The sequence below is a fragment of the Prionailurus viverrinus genome, chromosome D2 (genome assembly GCF_022837055.1).
Source record: "Prionailurus viverrinus isolate Anna chromosome D2, UM_Priviv_1.0, whole genome shotgun sequence".
NCBI lineage: Eukaryota > Metazoa > Chordata > Mammalia > Carnivora > Felidae > Prionailurus > Prionailurus viverrinus.
The window spans coordinates 54,999,655-55,022,283 of record NC_062571.1 but is presented as its reverse complement, the minus strand read 5'-3'; the positions used below and the strand labels follow the sequence as shown (position 1 = coordinate 55,022,283).

Below are 22,629 nucleotides of genomic sequence, written 5' to 3'. Positions count from 1 at the left end.
ATTCTTAGATTTCATTTTCATAAGTAATAAAACTGTGAGCTTATGATGCCTACCGTCTATCATTCAAGGAGCAAGTGATAATGCTATCTTATATGTCACTTAACTTAAACTGCCAATGTTTGCTTCCCTAACAAGACTAAAAGCATCTAAAAAGCTACAAATCATACATTATATACTTTCTATTGCAAACTCTTAGCACGCAGTAGGTGTTTAATACAGTTGTTGTCTACTTGAGATACCAAAGTAATTACAGAATTGTTCTGGCAAATGGGACCACTGTAGATTGTAGTTCACTAAATGCAAAACATTACTGGACTTACATAAAAATAATATAGGTTTGGATAGGTGAAAGAGGAGTAATATGTTTTAAACTCTTGCTCTTTCAAAGTCAAAAATCAGTTTTTAATTGATTTTTAATTAAGTACTAACATTTGAGAAATAAGTAACTTTTTTTTACAAGAAGTCAACTGATTGTTTTAACATATCTATTAGAAGAAGTAGGAAGAGGTCACTCTACCTGAGTCCATTTTTTGGTGCTATTCTGCATCTGAATGGCTGCAATACAGTTGAACAGCTTTTCTGATGTGATATCTTCTGGCAATTTAGTTAGGAACTGTGCTATATGAATAAAGTCCATTTGTAGAAGAATATCTTCATATAATCGGAGGATTCCTAATCCAGTCCTAAATAAAAATTCCTCCCCATCTCTGCAAAATACATCCCAGACTCTACAGGCCAGATCAAGTGGGAGTGATTTGCTATACAGTGTGAAGATCCTAAAATTAGGGGGGAAATAGTCATTGAAATTTTTCATTCATTTATCCATTCACTCATTAAACATCTCTATATAAAAACAACAGTGCTTAATTAGGGATAAAAAGGCAAATAAGATATAACTCCTTCTTTCAAAAACTTGAGCAGTGGGAAAGTAACAAATAACGAAATTATGTGAATTTACAACCTTCCATAGAGATATGGCTTAACACATATTAGAGTGACAAAATCACCTAGTAGTTAAGGATATGGTCTTTGAAACCATAATATCTGAGTTTGACATTAGTAGTGTTACCTTGAGCTAGATATCCACCCTTGCTGTGCCTCAGTTTCCTCATTAGTAAACAAAGAATGATATTACCTACCTCTCAGGATTGTTTTGAAAATTAAAGGAATAAATGTAAAGTATTTACAACAGTGCCTGGCACATAAGAAATGCTGAAAAAAGTTACTTATTGTATGAGGAACCCAAGTATCTATTAACCTAAAAATCATAATGTCTGACTTGTCTCTCTTCTCCTACCACAGACATCTATCTACTGGGTTTTTGTTTTTCCCTTTACCAAACTTTACTTACTACTTCTTTTGGAGCATGTATATGCTCCCAACAGAATCACCAAAACGGTTTTTCCCATCCTTTCTGACAATGTGTGATCATGTAATTCTTTATCCAGTGGTGCTTCGGGGTGGCATTCTGGTTGGGGAAATAGGAGAGTAGGTGCTAGAGAACTTTTCTTAAAGCTGCCTTGGCAAAGCACACATTTTTTTTTTTTTTAAGATTTTATTTTTAACTAATCTCTACAACCAACATGGGGCTCAAACTTACAACCCCAAGATCAAGAGTCGCATGCTCTACATACTGAGCCAGCCAGGCACCCACAAAATACACATTTTTTTTTTTTTTTTACAAAGATTGTGTTTATTTGAGGTAGTGCTGATGAAACCTGAGGAAGAGAACTAAAGGCTCCCACCCTATTTAGCACTGCCACTTATTTATTCCTCTTTTCTCTTGCATAATCGATTGTGGGATTTGTATGTAGTAAGTTCAACAGAGGCAGTGAAACAAAAACCCATGTCTATTTCTTACATTATAAACACATATTTAATTGCACAACAAAAAGCATGCCCTTGGTAGTACAGAGAATAGTAATTCATTGCTCAAAATGAGAGAGAGAATGGCACTACCACTGTCTAGGAAGTTTCTAGTACACAGTACTCACTCATTATTGGTTCCATCCTGCTCCCTATTATTAATTGTGATCCTGGTTTGTCTCCTGTTGACACTCCTCAGGCCTGAAAATTGAGTATTTTCCCCCTTCCCCCTCTTAGTATTTGATTTTGGTCCTCTGGGTCTCATGATATAAAACCTTTCTTCTCCCCCATTATCTTGGGTCCTTCCCAGAGGAACTCTAATGTTCCTAGTGGGAATGGATGAGAACACACTGAAAAATAAGTTTTAAAAAAATCTTAAATAAAAGAAGCCCCAAAAAACTGGTAAGACAGCATATTTGATCAAAGCCATTAATTATTTATTTTTCTATATTAAAACTTAGGATCATTTACATGAAATCCACTGAATTTGGTGATTAGAATTTAAGGGTTGAATGTTTCATACATACTCTTAACAACCTATCTTAAGATAACTGCACCATCCCTTTGGCAAAATTCACCACCCCTACGTTCTGTAATCAACGGGCTCACCAGAGTCTTTGGCAAGGAAGTGTTGAAATTGGAAAGTTGAAAAAAAGGCATTAGCACCTAAATAAGGCTACACTCTTCTGTCAAAAAGCTGGATAAAGCCTTGAAAAAACAAAGCCTTAAAAAAAAAAAAAAAAACCCACTATCGTAACTATCACAAGCTCTTGTGTGTGAAGAATAAAGAAATGGCTCTCTTTCTGAGAGTATATGTAGTATGTACTAGGCATTGAATGAGATAATTCATGTAAAACACCCTCATACCAACTTAAGATATTATTATTCTCATTTTCTATATAAGAGACTAAAATACAAACTGAGGGATTCTCATTCCAGCCCAGAGTCCATGTTCTTAATCAAATGCTTCCCCACAAAAATGTGAATTTCTCTATTTGTAAGGGAAGAAGTTTTCAGATGTATAATCCTGTACATGAGATTTACTTTAGTTCCTGAATTACACAAAGTTTTTTTTTTTTAAGTATTTTATTTTTGAGAGAGCGTGCGCACAAGCAAGGGAGGGGCAGAGAGAAAGAGGGAGACATAGAATCTGAAGCAGGCTCCAGGCTCTGAGCTGTCAGCACAAAGCCTGATGTGGGGCTTAAACCCACAAACTATGAGATCATGACCTGAGCCGAAGTCGGACATTTAACTGACTGGGCCACCCAGGTGCCCCTACTTGGTTTTTTATTTTTAATTATATTTTATGTATGTTATGACTTACCAGTCTATCAAGTATATGTCTGGTGTAAGACTGTAAGATTTAAAATGAAGAAATAGTTTGGAGAGATTTTCTTCAAAAAATACTTCAAACGTTGCAAAATATTTCAACATCTAAAGATAGAAATATCAATAAAGTTATTAAAGAGTATACTAGAGTATACTCTAGAAGTAAAGAAATTAAATCCCTAATAACAAATTAACAAAAAGTCTTGCTTAGCACCTCTTTCTGAGTCTTTTCATCAAGCATTCGCAAAACCGTAATTCAATGAAAAACTTATTTTAGTCTTCCAATTACTGTTTTTCCCTCCAAAAGAGCATTCAGACTATAGAAACCAACAATTAAAGGAAAATACGATTCATTCCAAATGTTCATACCATGCTGTGATCCACACGAAAAAAGGCCAACTGGCATGGCTTATTGAGGAGATTTGCAAACGCAATGAAGGCATCTGCCTCTTCCAAATTGAGAATGAGAACTGCTGCTATGAAGGACATCCCTTGGACCTTCAAAGAGAAAAGAAATTAATCAAAATATGCTTACAATAATAATTCTATGTACTTTATCTTACAGTATTCTTAAAAAATTATAAAATGATCAAAGTAGAATTAATCAAGATTTCTTTTTATTTGCCAATGAGAGCGCCGGATCCTAACCACTAGACCACGAGGATTATTTGCCAATGAAAGTAAATACAAAGAACCTGTTGGTAATTATGAAATCTCCCTAATTTTACATTTCTTGTTCATGTGTTATGGCTTAAAAAGAATTAGGGAATGGGATGCCTGGGTAGCTCAGGCGGTTAAGCATCTGACTTCAGCTCAGGGCTCAATCTCAAGGTTCATGACCTTGAGTCCCACATAGGGTGAGTTCCAGCTCTGCTTCAGGTATGCACAAGCCTCACTTTGGGTGAACACAAGCCCGACTTTAGGTGAGCCCTACTTGTGTGTATGTGTGTGTCTCTCTCTCCCTCATGGGATTGTCTCTTTCTGCCATGCCCCTCTTTCACTTCCACCCTCTCTCAAAACAACAAAAATAAAATAAAAAGAATTAGGAAAATTTCTTGGAAAAAAAGAAAAAAGTATTGGCTTTTACTTGTTACAAAAGTCTATCTCCATGTATTGTCTCACTTTCATTTTCTCTAAGTCTGAAGTCTTTCGAAGTAGAGTATAGTGAAAATCAGGTGATTGCTTTCATTGTTATAGCACATCTGTCTGAGGTAGAAAATCAGGAACTAAGAATAAAAGAAATGTATGAGAACTGCTGCTGAAATTCTAAGAAGAGGTTGTGGGAGGTTGGACAGTGAGGCTGGGTTCCTGGAAAGTAGGATGAAGAAATACGAAAAAACCATTCCAGTGGCAGAAAAGAAATAGGAGTAAAGAGGTGTAGGACCAGTCCAGCTGAAGCACAAGATTTATTATAATGAGAGAACTTTTTTTAACTTTATATTTAAATTTTAGTTAACATACAGTGCAATAATGGTTTCCGGAGAATTCAGTGATTAATCATTTAATACAACACCCAGTGCTCATCAGAACCAGTGCCCTCCTTAATACCCATCACCTATCCAGCCTATCTCCCACCCACCTCCATCCATCAACTTATAGTTTGTTCTCCATCTTTAAGAGTCTCTTGTGGTTTGTTTTCCTCTCTCCTCTTTTCCCTCACCTTCCCATATGTTCATCTGTTTTGTTTCTTAAATTCCACATAAGTGAAACCATATGGTATTTGTCTTTCTTGGACTTATTTTACTAGCATAATACATTCTAGCTCCATTACGTCATTGCAAATGGCAAGATTTCATTATTTTTGATGGCTGAGTAATATTCCATTGTGTATATATGTATGTATGTATGTGTATGTGTGTGTATACACATATATAAAGAAGGTGGTATATAGCATGGTGTGGTACACACATACCACCTTCCTTACCTGTTCATCAGTCAATGGACATTTGGGTTCTCTCCATAGTTCAGCTATTGTTGATAATGTTGCTATAAACATTAGAGTGCATGTACCTCTTCAAATCTGTATTTTTATATCCTTTGGGTAAATACCTAATAGTGCAATTGCTAGAATGTAGGATAGTTCTATTTTTAGTTTTCTTTTTTTTTTTTTTTTTTTTTTTATATTTGCCCCATTTTATTTTATTTTATTTTTTTTTTTAATTTTTATTTATTTTTTTATTTTTTTTTTTTATGAAATTTATTGACAAATTGGTTTCCATACAACACCCAGTGCTCATCCCAAAAGGTGCCCTCCTCAATACCCATCACCCACCCTCTCCTCCCTCCCACCCCCCATCAACCCTCAGTTTGTTCTCAGTTTTTAACAGTCTCTTATGCTTTGGCTCTCTCCCATTCTAACCTCTTTTTTTTTTTTTTTCCTTCCCCTCCCCCATGGGTTCCTGTGAAGTTTCTCAGGATCCACATAAGAGTGAAACCATATGGTATCTGTCTTTCTCTGTATGGCTTATTTCACTTAGCATCACACTCTCCAGTTCCATCCACGTTGCTACGAAAGGCCATATTTCATTTTTTCTCATTGCCACGTAATATTCCATTGTGTATATAAACCACAATTTCTTTATCCATTCATCAGTTGATGGACATTTAGGCTCTTTCCATAATTTGGCTATTGTTGAGAGTGCTGCTATGAACATTGGGGTACAAGTGCCCCTATGCATCAGTGCTCCTGTATCCCTTGGATAAATTCCTAGCAGTGCTATTGCTGGGTCATAGGGTAGGTCTATTTTTAATTTTCTGAGGAACCTCCACACTGCTTTCCAGAGCGGCTGCACCAATTTGCATTCCCACCAACAGTGCAAGAGGGTTCCCGTTTCTCCACATCCTCTCCAGCATCTATAGTCTCCTGATTTGCTCATTTTGGCCACTCTGACTGGCGTGAGGTGATACCTGAGTGTGGTTTTGATTTGTATTTCCCTGATAAGGAGCGACGCTGAACATCTTTTCATGTGCCTGTTGGCCATCTGGATGTCTTCTTTAGAGAAGTGTCTATTCATGTTTTCTGCCCATTTCTTCACTGGGTTATTTGTTTTTCGGGTGTGGAGTTTGGTGAGCTCTTTATAGATTTTGGATACTAGCCCTTTGTCCGATATGTCATTTGCGAATATCTTTTCCCATTCCGTTGGTTGCCTTTTAGTTTTGTTGGTTGTTTCCTTGGCTGTGCAGAAGCTTTTTATCTTCATAAGGTCCCAGTAATTCACTTTTGCTTTTAATTCCCTTGCCTTTGGGGATGTGTCCAGTAAGAGATTGCTACGGCTGAGGTCAGAGAGGTCTTTTCCTGCTTTCTCCTCTAAGGTTTTGATGGTTTCCTGTCTCACATTTAGGTCCTTTATCCATTTTGAGTTTATTTTTGTGAATGGTGTGAGAAAGTGGTCTAGTTTCAACCTTCTGCATGTTGCTGTCCAGTTCTCCCAGCACCATTTGTTAAAGAGGCTGTCTTTTTTCCATTGGATGTTCTTTCCTGCTTTGTCAAAGATGAGTTGGCCATACGTTTGTGGGTCTAGTTCTGGGGTTTCTATTCTATTCCATTGGTCTATGTGTCTGTTTTGGTGCCAATACCATGCTGTCTTGATGATGACAGCTTTGTAGTAGAGGCTAAAGTCTGGGATTGTGATGCCTCCTGCTTTGGTCTTCTTCTTCAAAATTCCTTTGGCTATTCGGGGCCTTTTGTGGTTCCATATGAATTTTAGGATTGCTTGTTCTAGTTTTGAGAAGAATGCTGGTGCAATTTTGATTGGGATTGCATTGAATGTGTAGATAGCTTTGGGTAGTATTGACATTTTGACAATATTTATTTTTCCAATCCATGAGCAGGGAATGTCTTTCCATTTCTTTAAATCTTCTTCAATTTCCTTCATAAGCTTTCTATAATTTTCAGCATACAGATCCTTTACATCTTTGGTTAGATTTATTCCTAGGTATTTTATGCTTCTTGGTGCAATTGTGAATGGGATCAGTTTCTTTATTTGTCTTTCTGTTGCTTCATTGTTAGTGTATAAGAATGCAACTGATTTCTGTACATTGATTTTGTATCCTGCAACTTTGCTGAATTCCTGTATCAGTTCTAGCAGACTTTTGGTGGAGTCTATCGGATTTTCCATGTATAATATCATGTCATCTGCAAAAAGCGAAAGCTTGACTTCATCTTTGCCAATTTTGATGCCTTTGATTTCCTTTTGTTGTCTGATTGCTGATGCTAGAACTTCCAGCACTATGTTAAACAGCAGCGGTGAGAGTGGGCATCCTTGTCGTGTTCCTGATCTCAGGGAAAAAGCTCTCAGTTTTTCCCCGTTGAGGATGATGTTAGCTGTGGGCTTTTCATAAATGGCTTTTATGATCTTTAAGTATGTTCCTTCTATCCCGACTTTCTCAAGGGTTTTTATTAAGAAAGGGTGCTGGATTTTGTCGAAGGCCTTTTCTGCATCGATTGACAGGATCATATGGTTCTTCTCTTTTTTTTTGTTAATGTGATGTATCACGTTGATTGATTTGCGAATGTTGAACCAGCCCTGCATCCCAGGAATGAATCCCACTTGATCATGGTGAATAATTCTTTTTATATGCCGTTGAATTCGATTTGCTAGTACCTTATTGAGAATTTTTGCATCCATATTCATCAGGGATATTGGCCTGTAGTTCTCTTTTTTTACTGGGTCTCTGTCTGGTTTAGGAATCAAAGTAATACTGGCTTCATAGAATGAGTCTGGAAGTTTTCCTTCCCTTTCTATTTCTTGGAATAGCTTGAGAAGGATAGGTATTATCTCTGCTTGAAACGTCTGGTAGAACTCCCCTGGGAAGCCATCTGGTCCTGGACTCTTATTTGTTGGGAGATTTTTGATAACCGATTCAATTTCTTCGCTGGTTATGGGTCTGTTCAAGCTTTCTATTTCCTCCTGATTGAGTTTTGGAAGAGTGTGGTTGTTCAGGAATTTGTCCATTTCTTCCAGGTTGTCCAGTTTGTTGGCATATAATTTTTCATAGTATTCCCTGATAATTGTTTGTATCTCTGAGGGATTGGTTGTAATCATTCCATTTTCATTCATGATTTTATCTATTTGGGTCATCTCCCTTTTCTTTTTGAGAAGCCTGGCTAGAGGTTTGTCAATTTTGTTTATTTTTTCAAAAAACCAACTCTTGGTTTCGTTGATCTGCTCTACAGTTTTTTTAGTTTCTATATTGTTTATTTCTGCCCTGATCTTTATTATTTCTCTTCTTCTGCTGGGCTTAGGCTGCCTTTGCTGTTCTGCTTCTAGTTCCTTTAGGTGTGCTGTTAGATTTTGTATTTGGGATTTTTCTTGTTTCTTGAGATAGGCCTGGATTGCAATGTATTTTCCTCTCAGGACTGCCTTTGCTGCGTCCCAAAGCGTTTGGATTGTTGTATTTTCATTTTCGTTTGTTTCCATATATTTTTTAATTTCTTCTCTAATTGCCTGGTTGACCCACTCATTCGTTAGTAGGGTGTTCTTTAACCTCCATGCTTTTGGAGGTTTTCCAGACTTTTTTCTGTGGTTGATTTCAAGCTTCATAGCATTGTGGTCTGAAAGTAAGCATGGTATAATTTCAATTCTTGTAAACTTATGAAGGGCTGTTTTGTGACCCAGTATATGATCTATCTTGGAGAATGTTCCATGTGCACTCGAGAAGAAAGTATATTCTGTTGCTTTGGGATGCAGAGTTCTAAATATATCTGTCAAGTCCATCTGATCCAATGTCTCATTCAGGGCCCTTGTGTCTTTATTGACCGTGTGTCTAGATGATCTATCCATTTCTGTAAGTGGTGTATTAAAGTCCCCTGCAATTACCACATTCTTATCAATAAGGTTGCTTATGTTTATGAGTAATTGTTTTATATATTTGGGGGCTCCGGTATTCGGTGCATAGACATTTATAATTGTTAGCTCTTCCTGATGGGTAGACCCTGTAACTATTATATAATGTCCTTCTTCATCTCTTGTTACAGCCTTTAATTTAAAGTCTAGTTTGTCTGATATAAGTATGGCTACTCCAGCTTTCTTTTGGCTTCCAGTCGCATGATAAATAGTTCTCCATCCCCTCACTCTCAATCTAAAGGTGTCCTCAGGTCTAAAATGAGTCTCTTGTAGACAGCAAATAGATGGGTCTTGTTTTTTTATCCATTCTGATACCCTATGTCTTTTGGTTGGCGCATTTAATCCATTTACATTCAGTGTTATTATAGAAAGATACGGGTTTAGAGTCATTGTGATGTCTGTATGTTTTATGCTTATAGTGATGTCTCTGGGACTTTGTCTCACAGGGTCCCCCTTAGGATCTCTTGTAGGGCTGGTTTAGTGGTGACAAATTCCTTCAGTTTTTGTTTGTTTGGGAAGACCTTTATCTCTCCTTCTATTCTAAATGACAGACTTGCTGGATAAAGGATTCTCGGCTGCATATTTTTTCTGTCTAGCACCCTGAAAATCTCGTGCCAATTCTTTCTGGCCTGCCAAGTTTCAAAAGAGAGATCAGTCACGAGTCTTATAGGTCTCCCTTTATATGTGAGGGCACGTTTACCCCTTGCTGCTTTCAGAATTTTCTCTTTATCCTTGTATTTTGCCAGTTTCACTATGATATGTCGTGCAGAAGATCGATTCAGGTTATGTCTGAAGGGAGTTCTCTGTGCCTCTTGGATTTCAATGCCTTTTTCCTTCCCCAGTTCAGGGAAGTTCTCAGCTATTATTTCTTCAAGTACCCCTTCAGCACCTTTCCCTCTCTCTTCCTCCTCTGGGATACCAATTATGCGTATATTATTTCTTTTTAGTGTATCACTTAATTCTCTAATTTTCCCCTCATACTCCTGGATTTTTTTATCTCTCTTTTTCTCAGCTTCCTCTTTTTCCATAACTTTATCTTCTAGTTCACCTATTCTCTCCTCTGCCTCTTCAAGCCGAGCTGTGGTGGTTTCCATTTTGTTATGCATTTCGTTTAAAGCGTTTTTCAGCTCCTCGTGACTGTTCCTTAGTCCCTTGATCTCTGTAGCAAGAGATTCTCTGCTGTCCTGTATACTGTTTTCAAGCCCAGCGATTAATTTTATGACTATTATTCTAAATTCACTTTCTGTTATGTTATTTAAGTCCTTTTTGATCAGCTCATTAGCTGTTGTTATTTCCTGGAGATTCTTCTGAGGGGAATTCTTCCGCTTGGTCATTTTGGATAGTCCCTGGCGTGGTGAGGACCTGCAGGGCACTTCCCCTGTGCTGTGGTGTATAACTGGAGTTGGTGGGCGGGGCCACAGTCAGACCTGATGTCTGCCCCCAGCCCACCGCTGGGGCCACAGTCAGACTGGTGTGTGCCTTCTCTTCCCCTCTCCTAGGGGCGGGATTCACTGTGGGGTGGTGTGGCTCGTCTGGGCTACTTGCACCGTGCCAGGCTTGTGATGCTGGGGATCTGGCGTATTAGCTGGGGTGGGTAGGCAAGGTGCTCGGGGGCAGGAGGGGCAGGCTTAGATCGCTTCTCCTTAGGTGATCCACTTCAGGAGGGGCCCTGTGGCAGCGGGAGGGAGTCAGATCCGCTGCCGGAGGTTTGGCTCCGCAGAAGCGCAGAGTTGGGTGTTTGCGCGGATCGAGCAAGTTCCCTGGCAGGAACCAGTTCCCTTTGGGATTTCGGCTGGGGGATGGGAGGGGGGCGCCCTGGCGAGCGCCTTTGTTCCCCACCAAACTGAGCTCTGTTGTCAGGGGGCTCAGCAGCTCTCCCTCCCTTTGTCCTCCAGCCTTCCCGCTTTCCGAGCAGAGCTGTTAACTTATGACCTCCCAGACGCTAAGTCGCGCTTGTTGTGGGAACACAGTCCGTCAGGCCCCTCCGCTTTTGCAAGCCAGATTCGGTGGCTGTGCTTGGCCGGCGAGCCGCCCCTCCGCCCCAGCTCCCTCCCGCCAGTCCGTGGAGCGCGCACCGCCTCGCCGCCCTTCCTACCCTCTTCCGTGGGCCTCTCGTCTGCGTTTGGCTCCGGCGACTCCGTTCTGCTAATCCTCTGGCGGTTTTCTGGGTTATTTAGGCAGATGTAGATGGAATCTAAGTGATCAGCAGGACGTGCGGTGAGCCCAGCGTCCTCCTAAGCCGCCATCTTGCCGCCGCCCTATTTTTAGTTTTCTTTAGTGATCTCCATACTGTTCTCCAGTTTGCATTCCCACCAACAGTACAAAAGGGTTCCCGTTTCTCCACATTCCTGCCAACATCTGTTGTTTCTTGCGTTGTTAATTTTAGCCATTATGACACGTGTGAGGTGGTATCTCATGGTTTTGATGTGTATTTCCCTGATGATGAGTGATGTTGAGCATCTTTTCATGTGTCTGTTGGCCATCTGGATGTCTTCTTTGGAAAAGTGTCTGTTCATGTCTTCTGCCCATTTCTTAACTGGTTATTTGTTTTTTGGGTGTTGTTAAGCTCTTTATAGATTTTGGAATCTAACCTTTTATCAGATATATCATTTGTAAATATCTTCTCCCATTCCATAAGTTGCACTTTAGTTTTGTTGATTGTTTCCTGAGCTGTGCAGAAGCTTTTAATGTTGAAGTCCCAACAGTTCATATGTTTGCTTTTATTTCCCTTGCCTCTGGAGATATGTCTAGTAAGCAGATGCTCTGGCTGAGGTCAAAGAGGTTGCTGCCCATGTTCTCCTCTGGGATTTTGATGGTTTCCTGTCTTACATTTAGATCTTTCATCCATTTTTAATTTATTTGTGTATGGTATAAGAAAGTGGTCCAGTTTCATTCTTCTGCATGTTGCTGTCCAATTTTCCCAACACCATTTGTTTAAGAGACTTTTTTCCATCAGATATTATAATGAGAGAACTTAAGTATGATGTATTTACAAACAGTGAAAGGCATTGAGTAAAAAGCTCATCTATATAGATGCTTGCTTGTGAGTTATGGAGAACTATTATGAATTTTTTAGTAAATAAGTGATATGGAACTGCTGCTATAAAAATACTCATTCTTCGGGGCACATGGGTGGCTCAGCTGGTTAAGCATCTGACTTTGGCTCAGGTCATGATTTCACGATTCATGGGTTCGAGCCCCACATTGGGCTCTGTGCTGACAGCTCAGAGCCTGGGGCCTGCTTCAGATTCCGTGTCTCCTTCTCTCTCTGCCCCTCCTCTGCTCTCTCACTCTCTCTCTCTCTCCTTCAAAAATAAATATTTAAAACAAAAACAAAAACAAACCTCATTCTTTTACTAAAAAAAAAAAAAAAAATTCATCATCCACTTTACTTCTGGTAAAGACTTGCATAAGAGACTTACATAAAAAGACCACTAAGGATATTTGCAATGAAACCATGGTCTCTTTTTCCCAACCAAATGTTTTGAAAGGTTTGCCTACAATCACTATTTCTACTTTCTCAGCTCTCTTTGAAGTTTTTAGCACACCTCAGTCTGGATTCCCACTCCATTACTATACTATCTTGAAACTTCTTGCCAGGATAACCAGTACTTATAAACCCCAATGGGCACTTTTCTATGCTCCTAGAATTCCGTTTGGTTCTGTGATCCAGTATTTTTTTTGTTCTCCTCCTACTTCCCTGGCTTCTTCTGATTACTTTCGGCAAAATCTACAGAAATTCCCTATTTGATTTTCTAGAGTATTAATTCCATGAGGACAGAGCCTGTGGTAGGCAGAATAACGTGCCTAGGACAGGATCTATATCCTAATCGCTGGAACCTGTGAAAATGATTTCTTACATGGCAAAAGGGACTTTGCAGATGTGATTAAATTAAGGATTTTGTGATGGTGAGATCACAATGTAAGTGTATTGGTGGGTGTGCCCAATGTAATCATCATGAGGATCCTTATAAATAAAAAAGGGAAGTAGGAGAATGAGAGAGAGAGAAACTTGAGGATACGATACTACTAGCTTTGAAGATGGAAGTGCAGGGTCAAGAGCCAAGGAATGCGGGCAGTTTCCAGAAGCCAGAGTAGGCAAGGAAGTGAGTTCTTCCCTAGAGCCTCCAGAAAGTTAACAGCCCTGCCAATACCTTGACTTTCAGATTTCTAATCTCCAGAGCTTCCAGATAATAAATCTATATTGTTTAAAGCCACTAAGTTTGTGGCAATTTGTTATGGCAATAATAGGAAACTACTACAGTACAGAGACAAGACCATGTCTGTTTACAATTATATTCTTTAAAAAAAAATTTAAAAAAAAATTTTTTTTACATTTATTTTTGAGACAGAGAGAGACAGAGCATGAATGGGGGGAGGGTCAGAGAGAGGGAGACACAGAATCTGAAACAGGCTCCAGGCTCTGAGCTGTCAGCACAGAGCCCGACGCGGGGCTCGAACTCACGGACCGCAAGATCATGACCTGAGCCGAAGTCGGCTGCTTAACCGACTGAGCCACTCAGGCGCCCCTAAAAAAATTTTTTTAAGTTTATTTATTTTGAGAGAGAGAGAGAGACAGCGTGAGTTGGGGAGGAACAGAGAGAGAGAATCCCAAGCAGGGGGTCATGTGGGGCTTGAACTCATGAAACCTCGAGATCATGACCTGACCCAAACCCAAGAGTTGGATGCTCAACCAACTGAGCCACCCTGGCGCCCCACGATTATATTTCTAATATAAAAATATATTTTTATATTAAAATTGTTAACCATCTGTAATAGAAGAGTAGCCAATAGAAGGAATTAAAAATATATTTAATTGAATCTAAGATGCTGTTTAAAAAACATTATTTTACATCACACCAAAAAAGAAAAATGCCACTTAAACATTGACAACACTTTCTTAGAATTTTTATTTGATGTGTATCACAGAGCTGTTTAAAGCTCAGATTTATCATATATCACTATTTCGTATATATGAAAAGGAAATAAAAATAAAGTTATTTCTACAGTATCTTCAAAGTCCAATTTTTGAATATTCTGTATGATTTATCAACTTGTGATGTGATGCACTAAAATAAGCACACCATTTACATAGTATTTCTATGAAAAATGTATAACCTAAATCTAACCATGAGGAAATGATCAGGAAACTACTGCAAAAGAATCAAAAAAGGGTCATTATAAAATCAGGCTTGACTCTTCAAAAGTGTTACAGTCATGATAGACAGAAAAGGCTAAAAAACTGTTCCAGATGAAAGGACACTAAGGCAACAGGACAACTAAATGCCACATCCAACTCTGACTGGATCCTGGAAGTGGCGCTGGGATGGAGTTAGTGCAACTTTGCTGTTTGAAGTTATTCAAAATAAAAATTTAACAAACAAAAAACCCTTCTGGATAGACCACGCAGCTTAAGAAGTAAAACTTTAGGGGTGCCTGGCTGGCTCAGTTGAAACAGCATGCAACTCTTGATCTTGGGGTTGTGAGTTCAAGCCCCACATTGGGCATAGAGCTTACTTAAAAAAAAAAAAAAAACAAAGAAAAAAAAACAAGAAAGAAAAAGAAGTAAAACTACCAGTTGAAATACCTGTGTAACTGAACCACTTTGTTACTTGAAATCTTTCTTCCTTCCCTTAAGCTTGGCTGGGTCATGGGAGGAAGTCAACTACTTATATTCCCTATTCTTTATTGCCTTTGCACACATGCACACAGATCTTTCTTGTTTTTGTTTTGCTTATAATCACTATAGACAAACAGAAAACTATAATGAAAATAAATGCAGGGAAGATACACACCTTGCAAAGTTCTTACAGTAATACCGGAGTCCTGGTCTACAGTTTCTGACTCCTCCTGAGATATTGGAAAATGTAGTCTCCTCACTTCCACCTTTATGATCTACTGACCTTAGAGCCCCACCATAGTGCAAGCCAAGTTCACAGTAGTTACAGTCCAGACAAATTAATAGCTCCCTACTTCCTTGCTTCAAAATGCAAAGCTTATATCAGAGGACCTACAGACAGGTGATAATCAAGACTCAAGAGTTTTATTCTACTCAGAAGTAAGCTATAACCTGGGCACCTAGCTGGCTCGGTTCGAAGACATGTGACTCTTGATCTCAGGGTTGTGAGTTCAAGGCCCCACATTGGGTGTGTAGAGGTTACTTAAAAATAAAATCTTTAAAAGATGTGAACATTACCATAATGTTTTTATAATTCTATGACATAAAACATGAGCAAGAGAGTCTTTATTTCATTTCATTTCACTTTTAAATAGGCTTCATGTACAGCACGGAGCCCAGTGCAGGGCTTGAACTCACCACCCTGAGATCAAGACCTGAGCTGAGGATCAAGAATCAGATGCTTAACCAACTGAGTCACCCAGGCACCCCAAACAAGAGAGTTTAGACTCCTCGTCCAAATTTACTTTCTCCATAAGGACTATTTGACAATCTTCTTTAATACAAAACCTGTCCCATTCTCAAACCTAGCACTTTCCCCCTTTATACACCATACTTTTTACTTTTCCTGTAGCACTTATTACCTTTTAATATAACATGATTTATTTGTTTGTTGTTTGTCTCCTCCTCCTAAACCCTAAGTGTCAGAAGGGGAATAATCTTTATTTTGTTCACTGAGGTATCTAAAGTGCCTAGAACAATGCCTGGCATATAGCAATGACCACACAAGTATTTGTTGAGTGAATGAATAAACAAACGTACAAATGAACATGTAACAAAACAGAGTAAGTTAAGTTGTACCAGACAACAATCCTATTCTCTGAAACTCTCCTATTTTAAGACAGAGGTGAGCAGATGAGGTTTTATGACTTCTAGTTAAACACGGCAAATTGAACACTCACATTTTTCTTTGTTCCCTCCCAAATCCAACTAAAATGACGGTAAAGAAAAAAAATATTAGCCTAGAAGGACAAAGAGAATGGAAAATAATATAAACAGTAAATAAAAATGTCAACAGCATTTTAGAAATTTTAACTAAATGTTAAATTGGTTAAATGCTGAAATGATGAATGCTGAAACTAAAATATCTGCAGAGGAGGAAGCAGAGGAGGAATAAGCAGCAAGCCAATTCAGCCATACATCTGGAAGGCTCAGAAACTGAAGTTATCAGGTCCCTCTGAAATTTGGAGGTAAGGCTAAAACTAGGATTCAACCAGTTTATAAAAGGCCCAAGTCTCCTTCCTCTATCCTGTATGGACAGATGCCTATCCTTCCCTCAACCTGGCATAATAGAAGAGGTTTATCTCTAGAGGCACAGGCACTGGAAGAAGGGGATAAAGCACCATACCAACAGCAGTGGCAATAAATAAAAGTTTACAAATTGAATAATGAAATACCAGCAGTTCTTCCAGAAATCTGGTGGGCAGTCTCATAAACCCCTGGGAAGATTCCTCTCTAGGTAAGTTGGTAGGCCGAAGAAAAATAAGACATAGAGAATACAGACATTTGGGAGCTAGTGCAATATAAGATACTTTGCGAAGATAAAATGTTTATATTCAAAAACCAGACTGAAACAAATACTTACATAACCAACATCAGGTCTGTAACACGTATATGCCCCTAAGATACTATGTAAGACATCATGATATGGACCACCCTTAAGAGAGAAAAATGAAATGTCAAACTGTACAAATAATAGTCTCTAAGTTAATTCTCAAATAATTAATTTTTAAAGACTTCCTAAATGACTAGTTTTAGTTAGTATATTGTATCATTATCAGAAATATTCTAAATACACTCTGCCAAGATATTTTCTCTAAAGAATAAAAAAATATTTAATCCTGAAAAAACCAAATAAACTCACTTGACAGATACAAGTTATCATTTTAAAGATTGCTAGATTTGGTACAAGATTATGATGAAAACAGATTGTTCCATTTCATACAATATAATTTCAGCAAAAGAAACCCATCAAGCTACAGCAAGTTATGTTTATCAATAATTTTAATCTTAATGGTAAAAATTTTTATCTCATTTTATCAATCTATAGATAGAGGAATTCCATGTGTGAATATACAGTCCACACAAAATGTAATCATTTCTCACAAAGTATGTTTCTCACAAGCAACTCGTAAGCCTCTGCACAAAATGATTTTTATAAGCCATTTTTTTCCCATTTCAATAGTAATTCTGGAAAACTAAGGTTTGGGCAAAAGTTCTTTACATGTTAACTGACTAATAAGCAAAATGTTAAAATTCAAATACCTTACAGAATAAAAAGTAAAACAAAGAAATGCACCTTAATGAATAAAGGTATCATGGGCTATGCTAACGGCAATGCATTCAGTTAGTGGAATAAAATAACAGAAATCCCTTTAGAATTTTCCCACTAGTTTCACACTTTCTATATAAAGGTCTCCAACTTTTATAGTTTGCCTTTAAAAAAATAATAGCTATGAATTTGAGAATTTGTTCTGTTGGATTAAAAAAATTTTTTTTAAGTAGTTACAGGGCTGTCTGGGTGGCTCAGTTGGCTAAGTGACTGACTCTTGGTCTTGGCTCAGGTCTTGATTTCAGGGTTGTGAGTTCAAGCCTCATGCTGGGCTCCACACTGGGCATGAAGCCTACTTAAAAAACAAAAAACAAAAAACAAAACAAAACAAAAAACTAGTTATAACTGGTTAGAAACACTCACCTTCTGGAAGATGTAAAGGGATGGAAATGTACGGGATATGTCCAACTTAATTAATTCCAGACTGGCCTCCCGATCAGCAACAGATACACCTGCATTTGCAAGGTAGATAAAATTAAAATGATTACTTGACTATATACCCAGTTCAATCTTGTACACACAGAATAATCATATAGCACAGATGTTACTTAAGGAAAGTTAAAAGCTTCATAATCAAGAAATTTAAAGAAATGCCACATAGCTTTTACTAGAACTTAAGGGTTTCTTTTATGAAGAAAATATTTATATACTTATCAGAAAACTATATGAAGGATTTCTACTTCCAGTTTTTATACAAGGTAAGGACAGACTATCACTCCCACAATAACAACTGGGGAAAAAAACAAGTAAGCTTCAAATATCCCAAGTTTTTTTAAAAAGGCATATGAAAACTGTAGACACAGGGAGGATTTAAATTCCAGAAAGAAAAGAGGCTTTCCTACATAGCCATTTTTCTTCCTAGAGGCATATGCCAAGTCTGGGCATGAGCTCAGGACTGAGTTTGCCATACACAAAGGTACTCTGCTTGGGAAAAGAGAAACCTTGGGAAAAGAGAAACCCTTAGACCTCTTCATAACCAAATAACACTGATGTGATACATAGAATCACAAGGGAGAGTGTCTCAGGGGAGGGAGGAGCCTCTAATAAAAACAGGACAGTTCTTCCTACCCAGATATTTGAATCCCACAATGAATTAAGTATATCTAAAGCTTCAACCTTGTCCCAACCTAGCTCAGTTGCTGACTGAACTGAAGTAATAACCCAACTCCCTGACAGAAAAGAGCATGCTTCCTCTGCAGGGGAAACATCCACTTCAGTTTCTGTATTATTCTTTATTCAGTGATTTACATATAATTGGAAATTTTAAGATATGCAAATAAGCAGAAAAATATGACTTGTAATCAAGGGGAAAGCAGCCAATAAAAGCAGACACGAAGATGACCCAGTAATGGAATGAATAAACAAGAATATTGACTGTTACATGTTCAAGAAAAGAGAGGAAAAGATGGGGGGAAATGTATGGGATGGAAAGATGAAGAATTGCCACAGAGAAATAGAATCTACGAAAAGAATCAGGTAGACATTCTAGAATTACAGAATATAATATCTGAAGTTAAAGACTCATTGGACATATCTAATAGACTGGATATAGGAAAAGAGGGGATTGGTGAAACTGATTATAGGAATAAAAATAATCTAAACTGAGGCACAGAAGGAAAACCATGTTTTTTAAGTGTACAAGACTTGGGGCTCCTGGGTGGTTCAGTCGGTTGAGCATCGGAGTTCAGCTCAGGTCATGATCTCACAGTTGTGGGTTGGAGCGCCGTGTTGGGCTCTGTGCTGACAGCTCACAGCCTGGAGCCTGCTTCAAATTTGTGTCTCCCTTTCTCTCTCTCTCTGCCCCTCCCTGGCTTACACTCTCTCTCAGTCTCTCAAAAATAAATGAACGTTAAAAAAAAATTTTTTTTTAAGTGTATGAGACTTGTAGGGCACTGTGAAGTGGTCTAACATACACATAATTGGAGTCCAAAAAGGAGAGAAACAACGCGGCAGAAGTAATATTTGAAAAACAATGGCTAAAAAAGTTAAATGCCAACTGTAAATTATAAACACACAGGAGATGAGAAATCAGTAATTTAAACAGAACACTGTTCCTTACTGGAACAATTCTTCACTTACATGCAATTAATTTCTACGAAAGTGCAACTTTTACCACTTAATCATGACAAAATGTCTCAAAAGTAAATGCCTATAATTTTAATTCTTATATTTTCAATACTTCATAAAAATAAATTCAAGAAGAATTATAAACAGCTAAGGCTATGCCAATATAAAGCCGCTAACATCTTGTCCTTCCTTGCACTTCTAGTTTCCCACAAATAGCTGACATAGCTAATAGGTCTCAAACAATACTTACGTGAACTTTTCTCAAAATCAAGTCTTCTCTCTAACCTTCTTTAGTCAATTTTCCCCACCCTTCTTTCATTCCTCTAAAATAGTACTCAAGGAATTTAACAAAGTTGTTTACATACTCACAGGAAACCACTCTGTAATGTATACCATTTCTCTATTCTAAACCATGCTCATTTTTAGAGTTTTACTGGCAAAAGAAAAGTGTTTGCTTTCTATGAAGTAAAACAAATATAGAAAGAAAAGTGACTGGCAGACAAATAGCACCCTATTATTCAAGGAGAAGAGATGGCTGACTAAACTTACCTACATTTAATATACAATGTTAACAGGAAAAAAGTGCTCCTGTTTTCTCCAAAATGACTAGGAAAAAAAACTGATGAGAGTGGAAGGAAAGATGAAGTCTGTAAGTTAAATGAACAAAGGCTATGGCACAATAATTATAAATAATGTATTAATTAGGTAGTGAGTGAAAGTGAGTGAGGAGACAGGAAGTCACAAGTGAGGAATGAAGATCATCTATCTTTTTAATTTTTTAATGTTTATTTTTGAGAGATGGAGGGAGGGAGAAACTGAAGCAAGCTCCAGGCTCCAAGCTGTCAGCACAGTGCCTGATGTGGGGCTCAAACCCATGAACAATGAGAGCATGACCCGAGCTGAAGTTGGACACCTAACCCACTGAGTCACCTAGGCACCCCGAAGACCATCTATCTTTAAGTTAAGAGTTAGCTTAAAAATACTTCACCCCATTAGTCTTACTGCTGTGAATAAATCCTGAGCTCCAAGGTCCAAAAACCTGGGTTTACATCACAGATTCACTGCTTACAAATTAACTACTTTGAGCCTCAGTTTCCTTTTATACCATTCAGGATAACCACCTACTTAAAGGGCTATTAACATTAAAGAAGATAATGTATGTAAAGCAATTACTACAGTTCCTGACACATGGTAAAAATCACACTGGTATCTTCAGTGACTGGATTTTCACCCAGAAATTTGTATTAAAAAAAAAAAAAAAATCACACCTTCTGTATCATTCTCTGAACTTGTTTCACTAAAGCTTTTCCATCGTTCTTTTGCTCTCGAGAGAAAGATTTCATAAAGTTCTGGGGGAAAACAAAACAAAACTTAATAAATAGTAGGAAAATACATTCATATATTTTAATTTATATTCTTAAAAATAAAGAGAAAAATCTTATTATAGCTTAGGTCTCCCTTACATAGCAGGCATCAAAAGTGTGGCACACTGATGTTATCTGATGCTACCAAAACTATTTATTACTACAACTGGAAAGAGAGAAAATAACAATACTGCACAGTGGTCATCCAAATAGCTACAACAGAGAATTTAAGTATGAGGCAGGAAGAAATACTTTTGCTAAAGGAGTATCATCATGGAATAGCAGAAAAATGATTTTTGGAGTCAGTCAGACCTAGATTCAAATACCAGCTCTGTGGTATTTGGGACTTTAAGAAAGTCACTTTGTCACTCTGGAACTTGGCTTTCTTCATCTGTAAATTGGAGAAAGAGAATGCCTACTCATGGTATACTGATGATTAAACAAGATAATTTTTGTAAAGTTCCTGACACCTCGTAGACTGTCAATAAATGTTAGTTCTTGCTTTCCTTCTCTCTTGAAACCGGTTCTCCATTATGATATTACTATCTAAAGCTACCTAAACTTCACATAGTTTGGTCAGAGGGCTTGCATTCAAAAATCTTACTTGTATCTTTTCATTTTAAGTACCAATCACTTTTTGAGACTGCCACTCTATGCTTCCATACACAGGACCTTATCCAACTTCAAGAACAGAAGAAACAAGTTTTTTTTCTCAATTCTCAGATTTTAATTATCTTTACTTTCTGTGCTGATATTCTAAATTACACAAAAACAGAAAATTTCAATGCCAAATGAATAGCAAAAACTATTTCTTACCAAACACCAACATTTATATATTGCCCAAAATACCAAGAACACTTTTTTGTTTCAATTGATCTTTTTAAATAAAAAGTTTGTTTAAAGGCAATACAATGAACAATTAAAAAAATTTTTTTAAATGTTTATTTTTGAAGGAGAGACAGAGCGTGAGCAGGGGAGGGGCAGAGAAAAAGGGAGACACAGAATCTGAAGCAGGCTCCAGGCTCTGAGCCGTCAGCACAGAGCCCAACATGGGGCTCGAACTCACGAACTGTGAGATCATGACCAGAGCTAAGTCGGACACTCAACCGACTGAGGCACCCTTCAATTAAGAATTTTTTAAAAATTCAAGTAGTACAAAACAGTATAGAATGAAAAATATATTTCCTTCCCTCAGATGTGACTGTGCTTACCAGAACTCTAAAGATGAAAATATGAATGTTATTATGTATATACAGATATATCTTCCAGTTAAAAAAAAAAGTGTGGCAACATATTACAGCACTGATCTGCATCTTGCTTTATTATATCCGAAGCTGTTCTCTATTAGTAGAATAAAATCTGCTTTTTTTTTTTTTAAACAACTGCATAGTATCCCAATGTATATACCATAAAAAGTATTCTTAGGGGCGCCTGGGTGGCGCAGTCGGTTAAGCGTCCAACTTCAGCCAGATCACGATCTCGCGGTCCGTGAGTTCGAGCCCCGCGTCAGGCTCTGGGCTGATGGCTCGGAGCCTGGAGCCTGTTTCCGATTCTGTGTCTCCCTCTCTCTCTGCCCCTCCCCCGTTCATGCTCTGTCTCTCTCTGTCCCAAAAATAAATAAACGTTGAAAAAAAAAATTAAAAAAAAAAAAAAAGTATTCTTACATTGCCAAGAATCAGATCATTACAAAAAACTGACTACATACATTTCAAATAGACTCTTACTATTTTGATCTCTTCCCCCTTCTGTTTATTTTTCATTACTACTAATGGCTCAGAAAAAAAAAAAAAGTCAGGTGCCTGGGTGACTCAATCAGTTGAGTGTCTGACTCGACTTCAGTTCAGGACATGATTTCACAGTTCTTGAGTT

At 37.9% G+C, this 22,629-nt stretch overlaps 1 protein-coding gene across 5 annotated transcripts in view; it reads right to left on the bottom strand.

The window, feature by feature from the left end:
• TBC1D12 (TBC1 domain family member 12) overlaps positions 1–22,629 on the bottom strand; it is a 104,447-nt gene that overhangs the window by 2,147 nt on the left and 79,671 nt on the right. For 4 of the 5 annotated variants that reach the window (XM_047826073.1, XM_047826075.1, XM_047826074.1 and 1 more), the window contains 6 exons: positions 20,665–20,745; positions 17,693–17,781; positions 16,583–16,654; positions 3,565–3,693; positions 3,191–3,300; positions 518–776 (listed from right to left, as the gene is read on the bottom strand). In XM_047826073.1, coding sequence (XP_047682029.1) covers positions 518–776; positions 3,191–3,300; positions 3,565–3,693; positions 16,583–16,654; positions 17,693–17,781; positions 20,665–20,745 — 740 coding nt within the window. Of the gene's footprint in view, positions 1–517; positions 777–1,351; positions 1,469–3,190; positions 3,301–3,564; positions 3,694–16,582; positions 16,655–17,692; positions 17,782–20,664; positions 20,746–22,629 lie in introns of those variants that run through there. The other variant, XR_007145460.1, reaches the window with a different exon arrangement.